Raw genomic sequence first — 18,936 nt, 5'->3', positions numbered from 1 at the left:
TGTCGGTTCCCAGTTTTGCTTGCACTCTGTAAACAGGTACCACGTTTTCCTTGTTTTTCTACTCGCGCTGGCATTCCGCAGGCTCACATACGGCTGAATGGCTACCCGTTCCTGGAGCCGAAGGAAGAGTTTCACCACAGCAGCCTGGCTGTGGACGTGATGAGGCCGAGGAGGGGGGAGCCCACTCTGGCCGTGCTCACGCAGGAGGGCATGACCGTAGGGGAGGTGGAGGTATGGACACACGACGGAGTAAAACTACAATCCGAGCTTGGTTTCTGCATATTAGATCCTAACGCCGTCTTCTTTTTTCTTTTTTGTGTTTGTCTCCTCCAGACTTTGGTGGAAAGCACCCACTACAGCGGCTTCCCGGTGGTCGTATCCAATGAGTCCCAGAGACTCGTGGGATTTGTACTTAGAAGAGACCTGCTTATATCAATAGGTCTGAACTGGCCTCGTGCGCGAGTGAACATCTACTTTGAAAAGTTGAAATGACACCTTTTTTTTATTGTTGTTTTGCCATTGGTCAGCGTTTGGGAACTAAAAATGAAGGACTTAACGGCACCTGTTGCGTTATCACTTTACATCATGGCTGAATTACAGCAGCCCCATAGTGGCAAAAAAAAAAAGCAAAAAATAAATAAATAAAAGATGAGGAAATGTTTCACTATTTTTATTTTTCTTCCCCCTCTTTCGTCTTTCAGATAACGCCCGGAAGCGTCAGGAAGGCATCGTGAGCGCATCCCAGGTGGTCTTCACAGAGCACACCCTCCCCCAGCCCCCCGAAGCTCCGCCCCAGCTCCGCCTCAGAGGCATCATGGACCTGAGCCCCTTCACGGTCACCGACCACACGCCCATGGACATCACCGTGGATATTTTCAGAAAACTGGGCCTGCGCCAGTGTCTGGTTACACACAACGGGTGAGAACAAACGTGCAAAAGTCCGACTAGATTATTTCTTTCTTTCCTTTTTGTTTTTTTCTTCCTCTAAGTGGTCCGTGTGAACGGAGTTCTGCTGAAGCAACACGACGGTGTCATTACAAAGGCGGCTGCTGTGGGGGAGACGTGGGCCTCGGTGGAGCCGGGGGTGGCGTAGCGTTCCGATGTAGAACATTTTGGTGACTCTGCGAGTGGCTACATTTTGGAATAAGTGGCTCTTTCCCACAGGGCAGAGCTCAGTCCTGCCGTTCAGAGACAGTCTTTTTTTTTTTCTTCTTCTTCTGTCCCAGTCTGCTAAATATCTTTGACTGCTGCCGAGTGAAACATCCCAACAACACACGATTCACGCTGTTGCTAAAAAAGTTTAATTAGATCATATTGAGCCGTTGCTCCCACTTTAGTGCCATCTAAACAGCTGCGTCCCTTCTCGTCCCTGCTTTACTGTTTCTCTGTTTCTGTTTCTTTTCCCTTTACCAAATCCAACAAATGCCTCTTTATCGCAGAGGCCACTTTGAGGAATTTTACGAGCCCCACAAAGAAAATAGCAGGGATGTGGCCAGTGTTGGGAGTAACGGCGTTTAAGCATAACGGCGTTATTTTTCCGGTAACGGAGTAATCTAATTAATTACTTTCCCCATCGTTACAACGCCGTTATCGTTACTGAGAATATAAAGCGGCGCGTTACTATCAATTTGGTTGTAGGCTTTTGGCTACACATCAGCTGCCTGGAGAGAGCAGGGGTGGGGGTGATGACACCGTTGCAAATGCGATGATGATTGGCTGTGTGGGCGGAAGCCCTGCTCACGGCGTCTCACTGCACGCGCTAAACACACACAAGACAGCGGCGACGAGCCAGGGAAGTTCAAAGGTAGCGTTCTCTAACTGGAAGTACCGGCACTACTTCTCACCCGTGGAGATAAAAGGCAATAATGTGTATGTAACATGCACGCTATGCCCAGGGAAAAAAACTTTATCCACGTCTGCCTCAAGTAACTCAAATCTAATGAAGCACCTCACATCAACCCATGCGAATGAGAAGCACTTGTTGCTTCTGCAGCTGCTAACCCAACCCCAAGCCCAAATGCAGCTAGCATGAGCCCCAGCGAAGGAGGCGGAGCCACTCGAAAACAAACACTCGATTTTTCGGGTCAGAATTTATTTATTAATTTATTTCTATGCATCATATGGCAGGCTGCAATCTATTGAGTTCAAATAAATACAGAATGTTCTAAATTACTATATTTAGTGTTTTTATATCTTTTATATAGGGAAATATTCACTGAGTCTGGTTAATTTTTTTTTTTTCCTTTTAGCATAAGTTTCTTGTGTTTACCTTGAATGAATTCAATCAGTTAATATAAACATATTTGATGTTAAAGATGTTATAGAACATAACAGCGTTATAGAACACAAAAAATAACGCCACAGTTACTTTGCTGAGTAACTAATTACTTTTACAATGTGGTAACTGAGTTACTAACTCAATTACTTTTTGGGAGCAGTAACTAGTAACTGTAACTAATTACTTTTTAATTAAGTAACTTGACCAACACTGGACTTGGCTCCACACCAGGAGCGTAACTGCTCTCCTTTCCCCTCCGGACTGCGTCGTGGTTGCATCTCCGACAGCTTTTACATTCTGACACCTCATCCTGACTGAAAGCGAGTGAGCGAAACTGACGCATTACGAAATTTCACGAGGGTGTCCTGATCTGCAGCGGCCTGATTTTTTTTTTTTTTCGGGATTGATTCTATTGATTCAGAAAGTAATCACTTGAAACGCTGAGTTCTCTGGCTCCCTTCGGTTCAGATCTTTGTGGTACGGGTGTTTGGGGTCATAAACCATTGGCTGCTGTTCCACGGTAAAGATCAGCTTCTCCTCGTCCGTTATTCCCTGAGTGATGCTGACCTGCTGCTAACTAGCTTGTCAACAGGAAGCAGCGTGTTCATTTCAACATTTCAACCAATAAGAACGGGCCGCCGCCGCGAAATGCAGGCAGCCAAAACATCAAGAAAGTTGTACAGGAGAAAAACGCACTCGTCTGTACACCGTCTAGTGTCTGCGCATGTTTCCACTCGGCGGTGAGGTAGCTCCAGGATCTCCGCACGTCCACCCGTCACTCGTTCACATCGCACGTTTGACCATCTTGAAGGTCGGCACACACATTTGTCCTTCGCCTCACCCGGCTGCACGCATTCCAGCTCAGATGTCCTGGAGGTTTTATCGTCTGTCTCTCGTTCTCTTCATCCGACACACTGAGAACCACAGGGGGAAAAAAAAAAGAAGAAGACGTATCACGTGCCTTTGAATTCTCTGTGAGCCTCGTGGCTTATAGATGAGCTTCACCATTAAACTGTCTCAAAAATCACGTTGACGCAAACGGAATTAAATCCACTAAAAAAAGATGAAGTGAAGGCACGTACAGAATGTTCAAAGTGGTGTTTTATTTCTTTTTTTTTTAGGGCTGGGCAACGATTAAAATGTTTAATCTAATTAATCACATGATTTCCCTGATTAATCACGATTAATCGCATTTGTACGCAAAATCCAAAAACTGAATTCAAAAGTAGTGTATAGCTTTTAGCATTTAGTTTTATTTTAAATGTGCTGCCATATGAATGAAAGTGCCATAACATTTGTTGTGCAAACACACTTTTAACATCAGCATCTTTCTGTAGTTTTTATGTAGAAGCCTCGCTCCACTGTCTGTTTCCTTGAATGACTTGCTGCTATCAGTTGTGTGTTTTGCCTTTAAGTGATATTTTAGACTGGAACTACTACGCTGAGAAGACAATTCAACTTGGCAGAGTTTACAGATGACTTTGGTTCTGTCGACTCCGCCGTCTGGAAGAACTTTAAAATGAAAATGGCCGAGTAAAAGTTCCGTACCCTTCTCCATGTTTGGTGGATCCACCGATTACTTTCTTTTCCGGTTCCGCAGCAGCAGACTTTTACAAAATAAAAGCCTGTGAGCAACAGACTTTTACAAAATAAAAGCCTGTGAGCAACAGACTTTTACAATAGTAAAATAAATAATCAAACCTGCGCTAATGCGCGATAAAATACTTATCAATGTTAAATAATCGATGAGTTAACTCGCCCAGCCCATTTTATTTTTATTTTTTATTAATCGAGCCGTCCGTGGAACCTGATGGACGCACAGCTGTTTGGACGGTGGGATTCGGGGCTTATTGATTCATACGTTTGTGTTTCTTTCTGCGTTGCCCTCCTTGTGTCCGAGTATCAGGACCGAGCTCTGCCCAGTGGGAGAGTAAAGCGGGGTAAACTGGCTGCGTCTTGTCGTCTATCCAAAATGGAACCACTCTTATCTCGCCAAAGTTTCTTCTCACTTTGTCTGAAGTTGTTACAGTCAAACGCTCCACCCTCCCCCGCTTCACTGAGGCCGGCGTAGCTGAACATTTCACTCGCAGCGCGGCCGCCTGTCAAGACTTTCCGTCTTTCAGTCAGACCCTAACGCAGAACCATCCCTCCGAGAATAAACCCCAATCAGCGTTTTCTTGGTTTTTCTCCTCCCTGCTGCGTCTCGGGCTCAGGCTGCCTTCTTGTTCTGATGGAGCTCTGATATGTTTGAGGGGGGGGGGGAGCCCAAAAAACACAGCTTTCGGGGATTTGGGAACTGGAATCGTGTGTATTCTCATGAGTTTCCTGTCAAACAACTTGCACATACGCATGTAATCATTTTGTTTTGTTTTTTTCTTGGCGCACCGCGTCAATCCGTCGGGAGGATCGCTGCCATCGAGACGTCGACTTTCAAAGCCTCGGCCGTAATTGTTTGCGTTCAGCCTTGGCCCGAGCAGCCACTTTGTCTCGAGCAGTTACAGAGAACAGCTGGGAGGGAAGAAGCAAAGCAGGAAAATGGCTGAAGCAAGTGGAAGATTCAGTCTGTGCTGTGTTGAGAAATGAAAGGATGAGCTTAAAGGCCAGAACGTAAACCTAACTAACTTCTGGGAATCTCCCAAAGGCTCAAAGCAGCATTGGAAAGTGAAACCGCTTGAGCTAGCGGGGGCAAAGATCCGTCACCTCCCGATGAGCTCTTCACTCCGACGCCCCCGCTGCTGTCTCTGTAAACAACCACACGGCCCTTGAGCTTATTGGATGGGCCCTGTGTTTGACCTTGGGCTTCTTATTGAGGTCGAAGGGGAATTTCCGCCATTTATTTTTGTTTTTAAGAGTGTCGGTACGCTGTCAGACGCTTACTTTTAGCTCGCGCTTTGGATCGGTTTCCAAAAAAATGCAGATTTCTATATTTTCCTCTTTTTAGAACTTCTTTTTTTCTTTTTATTTCCGTGTTAGTGGATTTCAGGCTTCCACTTCCATTTTTTTTTCCACATAAGTTCAACATTTTCTACCTACCACCCGCACGCATGCCCGCATCCCTTGGGGATGTTTTAAAGCGCCACCTCCTGCAGCTTTAACCTCCACTTCACCTCGTCGAGTCGGCAATAATTCAAACCAAATCTCAGGGCAGAACAAATGGAACTCGGGGGCGGGGGGGCTGCTCCCCGCTTCAGGAGTTCACCACCACGTTTGATCATAAATGAACAGTTTAAGGTCGACGCTCTTCCGCTCCCCTCGGCGGTCTTCGACACAGCATGCGGCCGCTGACTCCCGCAGGACTCGCGCATATTCGCCTCAGATGGGCTGAGGTGTTGTCAGAGTGGATCCACATGTGAAGGGGGGGTGGGGGGGTGGGGGGGGGGCTGGAATTTATTCCTTTTTTCTGGGTTTGGGTGAATGGGAGCATAAAGAACACATGCAGGGGACGGCGAGTGGAAGGATGAGCCCCAGGTGGGGAGGAAGCAGTGGGTCGGATCTGAGGGTTTAAAAAAAAAGCGACTCATTGTCAGGAACTGAAAGCAGTTTGACTCAAGACAAATGAGAGAGACCTTGGAGATGTGTTGGATGCAGCCTGCGATCGGAGATGGATGCAGTTGCTCGTCTCGCTGACTGGCAGCGGCGGTGTTTTCCCAGACTATCTTTAGTTCAAGGCTGCCTCGTTGGCAGCGTAGCTGCTGTCTGTCAGCTCGAATTTAAATGGAGATTTCTTTTTCCTGAACAATCTTTATTTAAAAAAAAAAAAAAACAACCCCCCCCCTCCACAGCCACAAAAATCCCTGCTTCTTGTTCTGTGTTTTCCGTCTGACTTCTTTGATCCCGCTCGTCCCGTCAGATCGTTTGTTTAGTGACGGACGGCTCGCTGCGGAGCGCCGAGGGGAAACTTTCAGAGGCTGCGTGTTTCATCGGAGTTCTGTCAGAGGCTGCGAATGTTCTTTGTTTTCATTCATCTGTACAGATTTCAGATCTGAGCGTGGTGGATCCGACTGTTGAGATAACAATCTAAAACTTAGGTTGAGGGGGGGAAAAAATAACACGTGTATATATATACTCTATATATGTGTTGCAGTGCCTGAGGTTGTGGGGCATTTCATTCACTAACGTCAGGGCTTATAGTTTGATCCCAATTTCCTCCCGTCCTTGTGTGCATGTGCAAGACCCGGAAGCCCCGTTTCTCCTCCTCCTGCACGGTACCAGAAAGCGTGCGTGACAGGTGACGGTCTGCAATAAGCGGACAGTGGTTTGTAAGCATTCCTCCTCGAGCTGGATTTACAGTTGACGCGTCGCTCACGGCACAGCCGACCCGTGACGTCAAAATGACGTTTCAGGCCTGGCGCTTGCCTTGAAAAGACGACGAGAACAACAAACCGGATGAACCAATTAAAGACCAGGCTCAGTCAGGAGGTGCGTTTGTACAGGCAGCTGTACGAAACTGCAGTGAAACCGCACAGGGACCACGTAAACTCCCAAAACTGGTGGACAGAGATTGGCAGAACTTTGGGGAAAGAGGGAGAGTTCTGTAAGAATGTGTGGAAGAAGCTACGGGACAGATACGTGAAGACTTGAAGTGGTGATGCCGGGGGCTTCAGACCTTCACCTCTATTGACTGAATTGTCTTGGCTCACGAACTTCGTGAAACACAGAAACACACGAAGCATTTCATCTCTCAGATACTGCAGGAGTATCCTTGATGACAGTGGCTGTGTTCGAAACTGCATACTACATAGTACATACTTGCAAACTACATACTTCCATTCTGCATTCTGATCGATCCAACAGTATGCAGAGCGTTTACCCACAATGCATTTCGCTCCTGCCTGAGCCGAAATCAGCCGGCCTGAAGCTGATTTCGCTTAAGCCCTAAACTCTGTAAACTTTAGCAACATTTGAAACATTTTCAGGCGAGAAAGTAGATCCCCAATGTGTTGAAAATCTGACAAAATACCGGCTATTTACAATTTTGTTCCGACGAATTCGGCGCTAATAAAGCTAGCCGCAGTGAGCAACGCACTTCCGGTTATTTTCACAAAATAAAATACCCGTTGCCTTTTATCATAGGGAAAGCCATTACGATACAATTGGTGCTTTTGTTTTGAAAACAGGAAGTGAGCCTACCCTCGTGGTAGCTAGCTTGAAACTGCCGTTTTGACAGGAAATGACGATCGGCGACGTCACGTTGCGTTGCATCTTGGGTAGTTTGAGTACGAGTAGTAACCTCATGATGCATACCCAACATTTCGGCGAATCTAGTATGCATCCGGGAACTTCTCACTTACTCAAACTCGCTTACTAACTCAAAAAGTTAGTATGAGTAGTGGGAGAAGTATGCGGTTTCGAACACAGCCAGTGTTCCTGCTCTTGACAGAGGCATTGTTTTCTTCTCCACTTACGTGGTTGTAGAGTAGCGGTAACCTTCACGTAGCAGCGACACCTCTGTGACGGAGAAAATTGCAACTACTGGCGCATCGACTTGCGCCACCGTATATAGCCGGCACGAAATCGTGACGTTATCAACACCGCTCGCGCCAGCAGAAGCAGCAACCATGCTAGAGGCTTCAGTGACCCCGACTTAAAGCAAGCCGAGTCGCTGTGGCGTGAGGCCAGGCCTCAGCCCAATGTGTGCGTTTCTGCTTTCTGTCAGTGCTCTGACTTTGATGTGAAGTCATCTGTCCCTGACTCTTCTCTTCTCTTCTCTTCTCTTTTTTCTGTGTCTGTTGTCAGGAGGCTGCTGGGAATCATCACTAAAAAGGACATACTCAAACACATGGCGCAGATAACCAACAGAGACCCCGACTCCATCCTCTTCAACTGAACTCCTGCCCCCCCTCTTCCCCCTCCCCTGTCGCTTCCACCCCTCCTGTGGGGCAGGGCATCAGCAGACACCAGCTCGTACACTCAAAATAGACTTTTACCTCTCCGACTCGTGCGAAAAGCTGAGGGAAATCGGCTTCATCTGCGCGAGCGACGCGATCAGTGGATTGTTTTTTTTTTGCTTGTGACTGGGAGTCGACTGTGGGTCTCCAAAAGAAAGCGCCCCTCAGGAACAATGACTCGACCCCCGAAGCCATGTTTGACCCCCAAGAGGGCGGGGCAGAGCGCGGCCAACGGAATATTTCCCATCTGCTCCTTTTGGATGTTTCTGCTCTCCTTTTTCAAAGGAACTCGAAGGAGATCGGAATCTCCGTAGAAATCCTCGTCTCCCCTTGGAATTTCTCTCTCTTCCCACACTTCCCATCTTCCACCTCTGCTGCACCTGAGACTAAAGGGGAGCTGGGAGGAGATAATCCCCCCGTGACAGGCGCTGGAAAGAGGAGACGAGGTGAGGGGGAGAGATAAAGAGAGGTCTGCATAGTTGCGTTCGTGCCCTGCAGCCGTCCAGGCGAGCCCAGGCAGAACACTCTGAGCTCGGCCGGCAGACGCTCCGACACCTTCCTGCTCCCGCAAAGACTTACACTCCACCAGGGCTTTCCTGACAGCCTGGGAACTCTCCGGAAAAACGTCTTGTTGTCTTATAGACGCTTGAGATTGTGATAGCCTGGGAACCTGCCACAGATTCTGATTGGCGGCCTGACAGTTATGTTCCGAAAACAGAAATCCCACAATAGCAGCAGCTGCAAAAAAAAAACCCAACCATGTCGGAATCATGACGCATTCATTAATTTATGTAATCGTGAAATTGTTTCTCACTAAATTATTTCACTGACTTAAACAAGTGGATTGTGTCTCTTTTCCTCAGTTTGTGTGATTCACAATAACTGCTCCGATTTAATGAGGAACTCTGCGGTTTTCTGACTCGGGCTTTAAGTCCCTGAAGATGAGTGGGGATGGTGTCCTGCTCCTGTTATCTCAGACATTATATCCCCACCCCTGCTGTACCCGCCGATAAAAGAAAATATTATCCTGGGGTATTTTTAACGCTTTAAACGTTCCAGTGGGTCTTGTTTGTCTGGACTTCGTGGGCTGATCTTAAATGTTCGCAGCCTAGGACTCGTAAAGTTCCCTCTCTGGTTACCGAGTCTTTTTTTTATTATTATTATTTATCCACGGGGTTGATTTTGTTTTTTCACGCGCAGCTCGGCGCTGCTCTGCGCGGCCAGTAAAAACATTCAGAGGATGGTGACGTTATTAATTTCAGAAAGCCTTCAACCTTTTTTTTTTTTTTTTTTTTTTTCTTCTTTTTCTTTCTGAAGACGTAAAGCCATCTTGGCACGGGATAGGTCATGAGTCCTGAGAACCGGCAGCTGGCAAAAAAAAAAAAACGGCTGCGCATTGGAACCTGGAAGAGTGCTTACAACGCTGCAAACTGCTAAACTCAAAACCTCCAGAAAAAAAAAAGAAGCGGGATGAAAACTGATTCGACTCCAAGAGTCCAATCAGTCCTCTCCTGATCGCGTCCCGACGTGGCTGCCAGCGCGTTGTCTCATCTTCATCAGCGCGTCTTGTTTCCAGCTGCGTTGCGAGACCAAACCCGCAGCAGGAATTGGTCTCGGCTCTATCTCTGATTTACGCCTCTGTCACTGCCAGAGAAACGACGCCTCTCAGCCTTGATTCAGATAATCAGGCCCGGTGGTCACTGGTGGCGAAATTCCATTTGCTCCCAGTAAATAAACAGGTGATTGCCCAACAGAAACACCCATCTGAAGAGGATTAAATCAGTGTCAGGGACTCTGGATTGGCTTGAGTTTCCAAACACACAGGCCATCACTCTCAGCGGTTTCTTCACGGTCCGGATTCCTCGTAACAAACGCACACGTTGGGCTGTAAGTGCTTCTCTGAAGGTGATGTGTGATCCTCTGATGGACCAGCAGAACACCAACTGATGCTGATCTGCATCACATTTTCAAAAATAATAGCTGCAAGTTTCAATATTGTCAAAACCAAAAGACATCCAGCTGCACAATGCTGAGCCATCACTATATTCACCCTTTTTTTCTTTTCTTTTTTTTGTCATTATTCCTTTAAACCTGAAGTTGCCCAGCTCTGACGATTATATATCTACTTTGTAACATCCAGGATTATTTTAAGTTTGCTACACTGAAATGAAAAATGTTCCCAACTGTTAACAGGGGGGTGTTTATCAGGACTACTTTTGTTGCTCTCGTTCTCTCACACGTGAGTAGATGTAGGCGCAACAGGAGCCCGGTGAGTAGGTTTGGGATGAGTTTCCTTTACTGTTTTCCTGACATTCTTTCCACAAAATGGTTCACCTTTAGTACAAAAGTAACTGAAATAATGCTCTGCTTGTGGAACAGTTCGGGAAGTGGCACGTATTCTTCTGTATGATCTGTGCAGAGTGTGGAGGGGGGGTTCCCTCGACCACGTTGGGGACCACCCTTCTGGCGTTAAAGTAGCCCACGTGCTCTGACTCGTCAGAGTGAGCGTCCAGGTGTTATGCCGAAAAGTGCATCCCCTGCTTTAAAGGGATAGTTCGCCTCTTTTGACATGAAGCTGTATGACATCCCATATTAGCAATATCATTTATTAAATTTGACTTACCCCCTGCTGCGTCCTTTGAGCCGAGTTCCGGCCTCGTTTTGGCGTTGATGAAGGCTGGGGTCACAAAAAATAAAGCATTTTGCTTCTCAAAACAATATGCGTTCAAATATGCGTCCCTCCAGGAAAAGTCAGAGCTCACAATCGCTTGGCACTATTTTCTCTTCCTTCGTATCACTGCATGCTGTGCAGACCGAGCAGTCCCCTGCTTCCGAGCTGTAAACACTGTGAAACAGGCGCGGCTGTCGGTAGGTGGCAGCACGCAGTGATATGAAGGGAGAGAAAATAGCGCCAAGCGATTATGAGGTCTGACTTTTTCCTGGAGAACGATTTTGTGATGCAAATGTATTACTCTTTTGAACGCATATTGTTTTGAGAAGCAAAACGCTTTATTTTTGTGACCCCAGCCAACTAGCCGGACTACCTTCATCAACGTCAAAACTCAGCAGGAACTCGGCTCACAGGACGCAGCAGGGAGTAAGAAAATATTCATGAATAATATTGCTAGTATGGGATGTCATACAGCTTCATGTCAAAAGAGGCAAACTATCCCTTTAAAGAGAGTCTGGAATTAAATTATGAAACTACGTTCTAATTTGTTTACATGATTGAATAAACAGATGTGAATTTCAACAATTCCAAAATTGATTCTAAAATTAAAATAATCAAATTTCATAGTTTTACTTTAATTTTTTAGATTATTTCATCTGGGCTACACTGAGTAAAGGTTGATAGTCATAGAAAATGTCTCCAACCAGCTTTCGAGTTTGCTACAAAAGTGTTAGTCACAGCCCTTACTTCGGTGTAGTTGTACAATATAGGTGAAAGAGATGCTATAAACTGTACAATTGTGAGATTATCATAAGTGCACGTGTATTATTCATCTACATGAAGAAATGAGAAAACTGACGAACGAATCAAACACCATTGTCAGCTCAATATTATCACTGTAACTTTATTGGGTAAATGTAATAATCCACACCTGAAACGGTTTACGTGCGCGCTCCCGTGAATGGGGATGCACTCCTCACACATAATCTCTGTGAGAAAGAACCTTCGGAGGGCTGAGGATGGAGAGGAAGTGCGCGCTTATGTGTGTGGGTGTCTTGCATATGGGTTCACTTTTTTTTGCACGTGGGCGGTTTGTATCGCTGTGTGTGTCTACAGAATGAAATGTTTCTGCGTGAGGCTGGGAAAGCAGCGAGGTGAGCATGTGATTTTGGGAATGCGAGTGCATTGTATCGTGCTCGTAATGACTCAGTGTATCCTTGATGGCAGTTCCTGCTCGCCTCCTGAGACTTCACATGGGGCTCGAGTTACCGACCCGCTCGTGGCTTCTGCATTCTCACACGTCAAACACTCTCTTTCTCTCTCACACACACACTCAGGCTATTTCTCTTTCCTCCTTTTCATAACCTGATTTTCAGTTTCCCTCCCGCGTTGTAATTTTGTTACTTTTTTTTCTTGAATTTTCTTCTCTCCCATATCAGCCGCCCCATTCCCAGGCTCTGCCATTGTCCCGGTGCGCATTACAAGGCAGCACAAACATTTGGATGTGGTTAAAAAGCCACATCGAGGTGTCATCCTACACCTCAAAGTGTCAGATCACTTCTCCAGCCCTACCTTTGTTTCTCTGTGTGTGTGTGTGTGTGTGTGTGTGTGTGTGTGTGTGGATGGAGCAAGAAAGTCTGGGAGGAGATGACGTAAGTTTTCCTGAGGCCTGTACAAAGTGAGCAACTATTTGGGAGCAAGTGTTGTGTGTGTGTGTGTGTGTGAGTGTGAGAGTGAGAGAATGCAATCTGAGGCTCACCTGAGGTTATGGAGCGGAGGTTCCCACAGCTTCAGTCGCAGCATGCCGTCTCTGCTGCTCATGTAACAGAAAGAACATCGCACTGACCTTTAACCGCTGCCTTTAAGATGAGGAAATCTATGTCTTGTCTACATATGTAGCCATAAAGATAAAAAAAAAAGCCCAGTCTTTTATTTCCACGCTTTTGTCAGGATGTGAAAAAATAAATAAATAAATCAATCTGGTTTGTACCAGGTTTTCATGGTGAACACACTGTAGCTCAGGAGGAAGGGTGATGGTTTGACTCCCGGCAACATGTCGAAGTGTCCTTGGGCAAGACGCTGAACCCCACGCTGCCCACCGATGGGGCCATGGGTGTATGTGTGTGAATGATGAATGATAGAACAAAGCACTGTGTAGGCTGTATGGGTGAATGTGGCATGTAGCGCTTTGAGTGGTCAAGCAGACTAGGAAAGCGCTGTACAAGTACAGTCCATTTACCATTTACACCCTCAGATGAACAAAAACTAAGCCAAAATGCTTGAAAAACTAAATGTATTATTGATTCAACCTCAACTGAAAGAAGACATTCTGTGACTGTACGATAAAAGTTGTGATTTATTTAGCCTATTAGCCTAAGTAGCCTATTTACCCTGCTGTAAATATGTAGCTTTAGCCGGCAGCTTGTTAGCTTAGCTTCCTCTACAAGCTAACCCAGTCCTAAATAGTCTTGTGCATTTCCTCTGTATAATAGACATGAAGATTGCTAGTGACCTTTAAAGGTGTGTTTTAGTTTATTTTTGCCACTTCTGACAGCCTCAAAGTAAAGCTAGTGGTTTCTAAGCATTTTCTGCTTTTATGCTAAGCCAAGCTAATCAGCAGTAGGCTATAAATTTTTTTTTTATCATTTCAAATGGCCTAAATCTGCATTAGCTCATGTTGTGGCCACTTGTGGTCAGTACATTAAGATAACATATTACAGGCATATTATCACTCTATAATGATACACAGATGTTATGGTATCCATTTACATATCCAGTGGACTTGAAGCAACATTAGCATCCATTTGAAGCCATATTTCTGGACTTTATTTAGTTTTTGTCTTCATTTCAATCTCCTCCTTGGGGAAGTATCTTATTATATGACTGTGATTCCTTCCACAATTGGCAAATAACTTTGTTGCTGTGCTGGCGAAGGTGAACAAAGTTAACCAAAATTTGCAGCCAAAAAAAACCCAAAACGACACCTTTAGCTTAGAACCAAACTATGAAACATCGCAACATCTGGACCGAGCAGACCAACCTTACTCAAACAAAGAGAGAGAGGGGGGGGGGGGCGTACCAGGTGTGTGTGTTTCTGGGAAAAGGTGGGTCGACTATACAGGACTTTGAGTGGTCCACAAGACTTGAAAAGCACTTTATAAATTCTGTGTGCTTGGCTTTAACCTTGGTTTGAGTCTTGGTTCAGACTTTCAGATTAATAAAAACACTTTGTACGTCAAGTTTTTTTTTTTTTTTTTTTTTTTTTTTTTAAATAACATTAAAAGCCCTCACAAGCCTAACTACTCTGGACCAACCGCTCTTCACAGTTTTAATTTGAAAAGGTGTTGAAGGCCCTGAAATTTTTCATAGAGCTGAAATGGAGAGTATCACCTTTCTTCTGTTGTCACTCAGTGCATTATATGAAAACATGGGTTTGAGGAGCTTTAACATTTGTTGAAAAGTGGTTTGTGGCACAAGACTCAAAGGGCTGAACGTAATCCAAAAAATTTAAACCAGGGATTCTGGAGAACTGAATACCCCCCGTAGGCTCACAAAAACGAGTGGACGGATAGCCTGAACCCGGTCGTGAACTTTATGTCCGAGTGTTCAGGTAAAGTCAAGAAAAGTTGGCAAACTATTTATGCCTGTGTCCTATTTGGAGCTTCAAACGAAAGCTTGCGGTCTGTGAAACCTCAAAATTATGAGCCTGTCTGAGGACATTTTAAACGGCATGTAACTGTAGCACAACTTTGACTTTTAACCCGAGTTGTACCGACTACTTTTGAGACTGTAACCATGAAATTGTATTAATACACTGAAGTTCGTGCTTCAGGGTTTTTTCTAGCGGTGATTGATTGGGTCATTTCCAAACCTCCTGGCTTTCGCGAGTACTTAATCAAACTAAATAAGTAGGGTGACACAACCATACAGGGCTCTCTGGGCATAAATTCCTCATCGACATTACAGTTTAAAGAGGGGGAAAGAAGTGACTAAATCCAGAGCATTAACACAGAAGAAATCGCTCACAAGCCCCTGAGTGTCCAGGGCTTTTGTTGAGTTGGCATTTGGTGTAAAGACTATCACCAACCTCCTCAGTACTGTAAACACACCTAATGTTGCAGTCATTTCAAGAGTCGTGGGACATGTTCTGCTGTGGTACTGACTGTTGGAATTTTCCTCTGTGGTCCTTAAAACTATGTGATTTAATGAGATGGAGGCAATTTATGTCCCCAAGCTGCAACATAATCCCTTTTCTGAACAAAACCAGCCCTTTTAAGTAACCTCATGAAACCCATGCCAAACATGTAAGTCACTCAACTACATTTATTCTCCTGCAGAAAATGCCATCTTATCCCGACACGGGTGCCAATCATCGTGTTTTTCGAGTCGACCACTTTCAATATGATGAAAAATGTGGTTATTTTGTTTTTGTTCTTTGTTCTTTGTACTTTTTTTTTTTTTTTTTTTTAAATTCTGTATTGACATCATCTGTTGCAACACACTGTTTAAAATCCAATGAACATTTGTCAGTTTGTCACTGTGACCGAAAGAGCCGTCGGAATTTTAGTAAACGGCTTGTGATGCGTAAAGATGGTCACATTTGGTACACATTATGCCTCACACGAAAGTCCTTTGTGAAATAAAGGCCACGTATAAAGAATCCTAAACTTCTTCACTGACTTTAGTGACTTCTTCACTGACTTTAGTGACTTCTTCACTGACTTTAGTGACTTTTTCAAGTTGAAAAATGAGAAGACAGTTCTGCGTCTGAAGCTACTCAACAATAAATGTTGGCATAGAATGATTGGATTTTTCTTTTCTTTCCTTGAGTCCTTGTAGCAAGCCTCCCAGCTGCAACCAATGACATTAACAACCCACCTTCTTTTACTTATGTTCACAGTGAACAGCTAGCAAGAACAAAGGAAAATGAACACATTTGCCTATTTAGAAACCTGTCATTTTCCTGGCCCCATTAACTTCACTGTATTGTAAGGAATTTATGTTACTGAAAATACAAACATCATATGGTCTAAACTCTGTCTTGTGTCAGCACATAAATAAACTTTTACATAGAACATCAAAAAACTATCCAACTTGCGCGCCTAATGGAGGCGCTGATCTTGTGTTACCTTCAAAATTTTGGCTTTGGAGGCTAATATTGTTAGCGGTAGCCACCAGCTCACAGTTAGCAGTTTACAGTTAGCTGCTAACAGTTAGCTAAGAGGACTAAAGAGGTTTTATTGGAAAGGTGGTTGTGTGAACTGATAGCAGATGACATTACTGAGAGCAGTAATGGCAAAAATTAACTTTGTTTTGAAGTTGTTACTTTGACAATAATTAGCATTTATGGCTAAGAAATGTAGACACAACTGAAAGTGACCAAAACTATGTTTGGCTGAACTAAAAGGTACGGATTGACATAAACTTCATGGGCTAGGCTACACCATGTTTACTACTTTCCCGTTTTCCACTCCAAGGTTTGATTAAAAATGGACACCGTCTGATCCTGAGCACAGCTGTTACAACCGAATCAGGTTTGTGTCTATTTGCTTGACTTTTAATTTAGCAAACCTTGCCAAAGAACTTCTTGTTTTACCAATAATGACGTCACACTCCATCCACAATTCTGTGCAAAACGTTCACCATCTTGGTGGAGGTGCGAACATGAACGGGTGCGTGCCGGATGACTTGAAATGTGATGATCTCAGCCAGGAGTTGTGCACATACACTCACTCTACTTTAGTGTTATAGTGGATCATGTCTAAACTAAGGCGTTATCGTCTCCACATGCCAAAAAAAATTAAAAAAAAAAGCTTTCTCAGCAAACGGTTTTTACTGTAAAATCTCATGCATTGGAATTCAGACAGGAAATAATGTTGTTATAAAAACTGGCCAACTCTTTCCACCTCTGATCTCCTTTTTCGCTGTTTCGAATTTTCCCTGGAAGTGCCAGACTTTATTAGTGCCAGATTCCGTCTTGCCTGTCACTGACTTAATGAACAATGCCACCGTGACCAATCCACTCGACCACTGTGGATTAGTGGGGCGATGCACAGGTCACGGCCTAAAACCCATGATACATTCACATTATAATGACTGTCTGTCAGAGCGCCGACAAGAATTTTAATCACACTTGATTTGCTCCAATGTGACTGGAAATGTACACTGCAGCAATTTTCTTTGCATTACATATTTTTCATATTTTCGATACAATTTTCCCCAAACTTTCCATATGGTGGTCCAGATCTCGATTACAGTAACCTCCAATCAAGTTCATGTGCCATACACAAGGCGTGCTACAGAGGCTTGACGCTCTCCCCACATACTGAACCCATTCTCATTCCCATGCTGTTCCAAACTGTGCTGCAGATGTGTGTCTTAGTAACCTAAAATCCAGGTGTTATATGAATGATTATTAAATCTGTCATAGATTTAGAGGGCCTGTATTGTATTGTCTATTTTTTTTTTCTTTCTATCTTTTCTTTTTATTATTTTATCTGCAGTTTTGTATAGTTACAGCTGAAAATCTGTACTTCAACACAATTTCATATTTATCCACTTAACCATGGACATATTTTCACTGGTCACATGCAATTGATTTTGCTAATGATCTTTATTTTTATTTATTTTATTTATTTTATTTATTTTATTTATTTTATTTATTATTTATTTATTTTTTATTTGATTTTATTATTTTTATTTTTTTTTATGAAACTGAGAGTCATCAAATAAGAACATTGAACTGAAAGATCGTCAAAAAGCAGTGAGAAGGTTGTTTGTGGATGTGTAACTACCAGCAGCACTTTCCACATGTCCCACAGTCCTTTGATAAATTAGACCAATGAAGTTTTTGATGCATTATAGACTTTTTTTTTTTTTGAGAAAAAAAGTGAAACATTACTCATTACATTATAAAATGAAGTCTTTGACAGTGTTTCCTTACCTCTCTCTTTATCATCTTTACCTTTGAATGTGCTACTATGCCTTGTTGCTAATGTGCACCACTCACACACCAACACAGACATATCTGTAAGAAGCTAATATGGACTCATTTATTAGTGTAACTCTAGTTGTTAAGTCACCTCAGTCTTTCCTCCTCGGCTTCATTTTCATTGTCCCAATGATTTGTGTGTGTAGTGTGTGTGTGTTGTCCCTCTTCCTTCCTCAACTTCATCCAAATAAAATAAGTGCCACCGATAACTGGCTCATTGTCTTTCCTTCCAGTGATTAGAGTGACTGGGCCATTCGAATCCATTTCAAACCCTGTGCGAGTGAGTTGGAGCCACGCAGCCTTTTTTTATTTTTCTCATGCTTTGCAGGCGGCTTCCTTCGGTTTTTAACAAACTCCTGATATGCCAAGGAGGGCTGCTTTAAAGACCTTATCAAAGGCTTACTGATGTTTGTTGCTTTACCGCAGGAATAACCGCATTGTTTAGGTGCCCTGCAAGGTACTCCGATCGCACCACTCCCACTGATTCCGAAATTCCCGTTTCCAATAGCCGGTAGTCGAGGCAGCGGGGTTGAAACAGTCGTATTGTTCTTCTAAAAAAGTGTGTGTGTGTCAGGTTGAGCGCTTGTCTGGCCCCACTTAGTCTCTTCAGGAAGTTTTGGGTTTTGCTGTGTGTGTCTGTTCGCATGCATAAATGTGTGCGTGCGCTTGCTTTCCAGCTTTATAGAACTCATTTCCTGGCTGGCTCTTAGGGAAACAGAGTACGATGGGTAATAAGAATGATGTGGAGAGAACAGAAGTCCTGTTGATGTGAAGGGTGTGCGGCTGCGCTGTGATGTGTGTGTGTGTGTGTGTGTGTAAAGACTGAGATTGAAGTAAAGAGTGTAAAGAGAATGCTGATGGATGCCAATTGTAATTGTACGTACGACTCGTTGTGAATGTGTATGAGTGTTTCGGGAAGGGTGCTACTATATGGAAGGAGGGCAGGTTAAACAAACCAATAGGTCTTTTGTTAACACTCCTCTAAAAACACAGCGGGTCAGAGAAAAGTGGAGCAGTGTTAAATATGATTGATTGTTTACTATTAATCAGGAGTTAGTCTGGGCCCAGGAGATGCAGCACTAGGAAAGGGGTTCTTTCACTACTATGC

General features: G+C 44.1%; 2 protein-coding genes across 7 annotated transcripts in view; one reads left to right on the top strand and one right to left on the bottom strand.

Annotated features, from left to right (window-relative positions):
• Positions 1-9,477, top strand: part of clcn5b (chloride channel, voltage-sensitive 5b) — a 32,263-nt gene extending 22,786 nt beyond the window's left edge. For all 6 annotated transcript variants that reach the window (XM_075450564.1, XM_075450562.1, XM_075450563.1 and 3 more), the window contains 4 exons: positions 82-231; positions 334-439; positions 702-918; positions 8,015-9,477. In XM_075450564.1, coding sequence (XP_075306679.1) covers positions 82-231; positions 334-439; positions 702-918; positions 8,015-8,105 — 564 coding nt within the window. In that variant the 3' untranslated portion in view covers positions 8,106-9,477. The remainder of the gene's footprint in view (positions 1-81; positions 232-333; positions 440-701; positions 919-8,014) is intronic.
• rps4x (ribosomal protein S4 X-linked) overlaps positions 1-18,936 on the bottom strand; it is a 346,107-nt gene that overhangs the window by 272,242 nt on the left and 54,929 nt on the right. The window lies entirely within an intron of this gene.

This window comes from Odontesthes bonariensis, chromosome 19 (assembly GCF_027942865.1).
Source record: "Odontesthes bonariensis isolate fOdoBon6 chromosome 19, fOdoBon6.hap1, whole genome shotgun sequence".
Taxonomy (NCBI): Eukaryota; Metazoa; Chordata; class Actinopteri; order Atheriniformes; family Atherinopsidae; genus Odontesthes; species Odontesthes bonariensis.
Note: the sequence above shows the minus strand (reverse complement) of the source record. Positions and strands in the feature narration are given on the sequence as shown.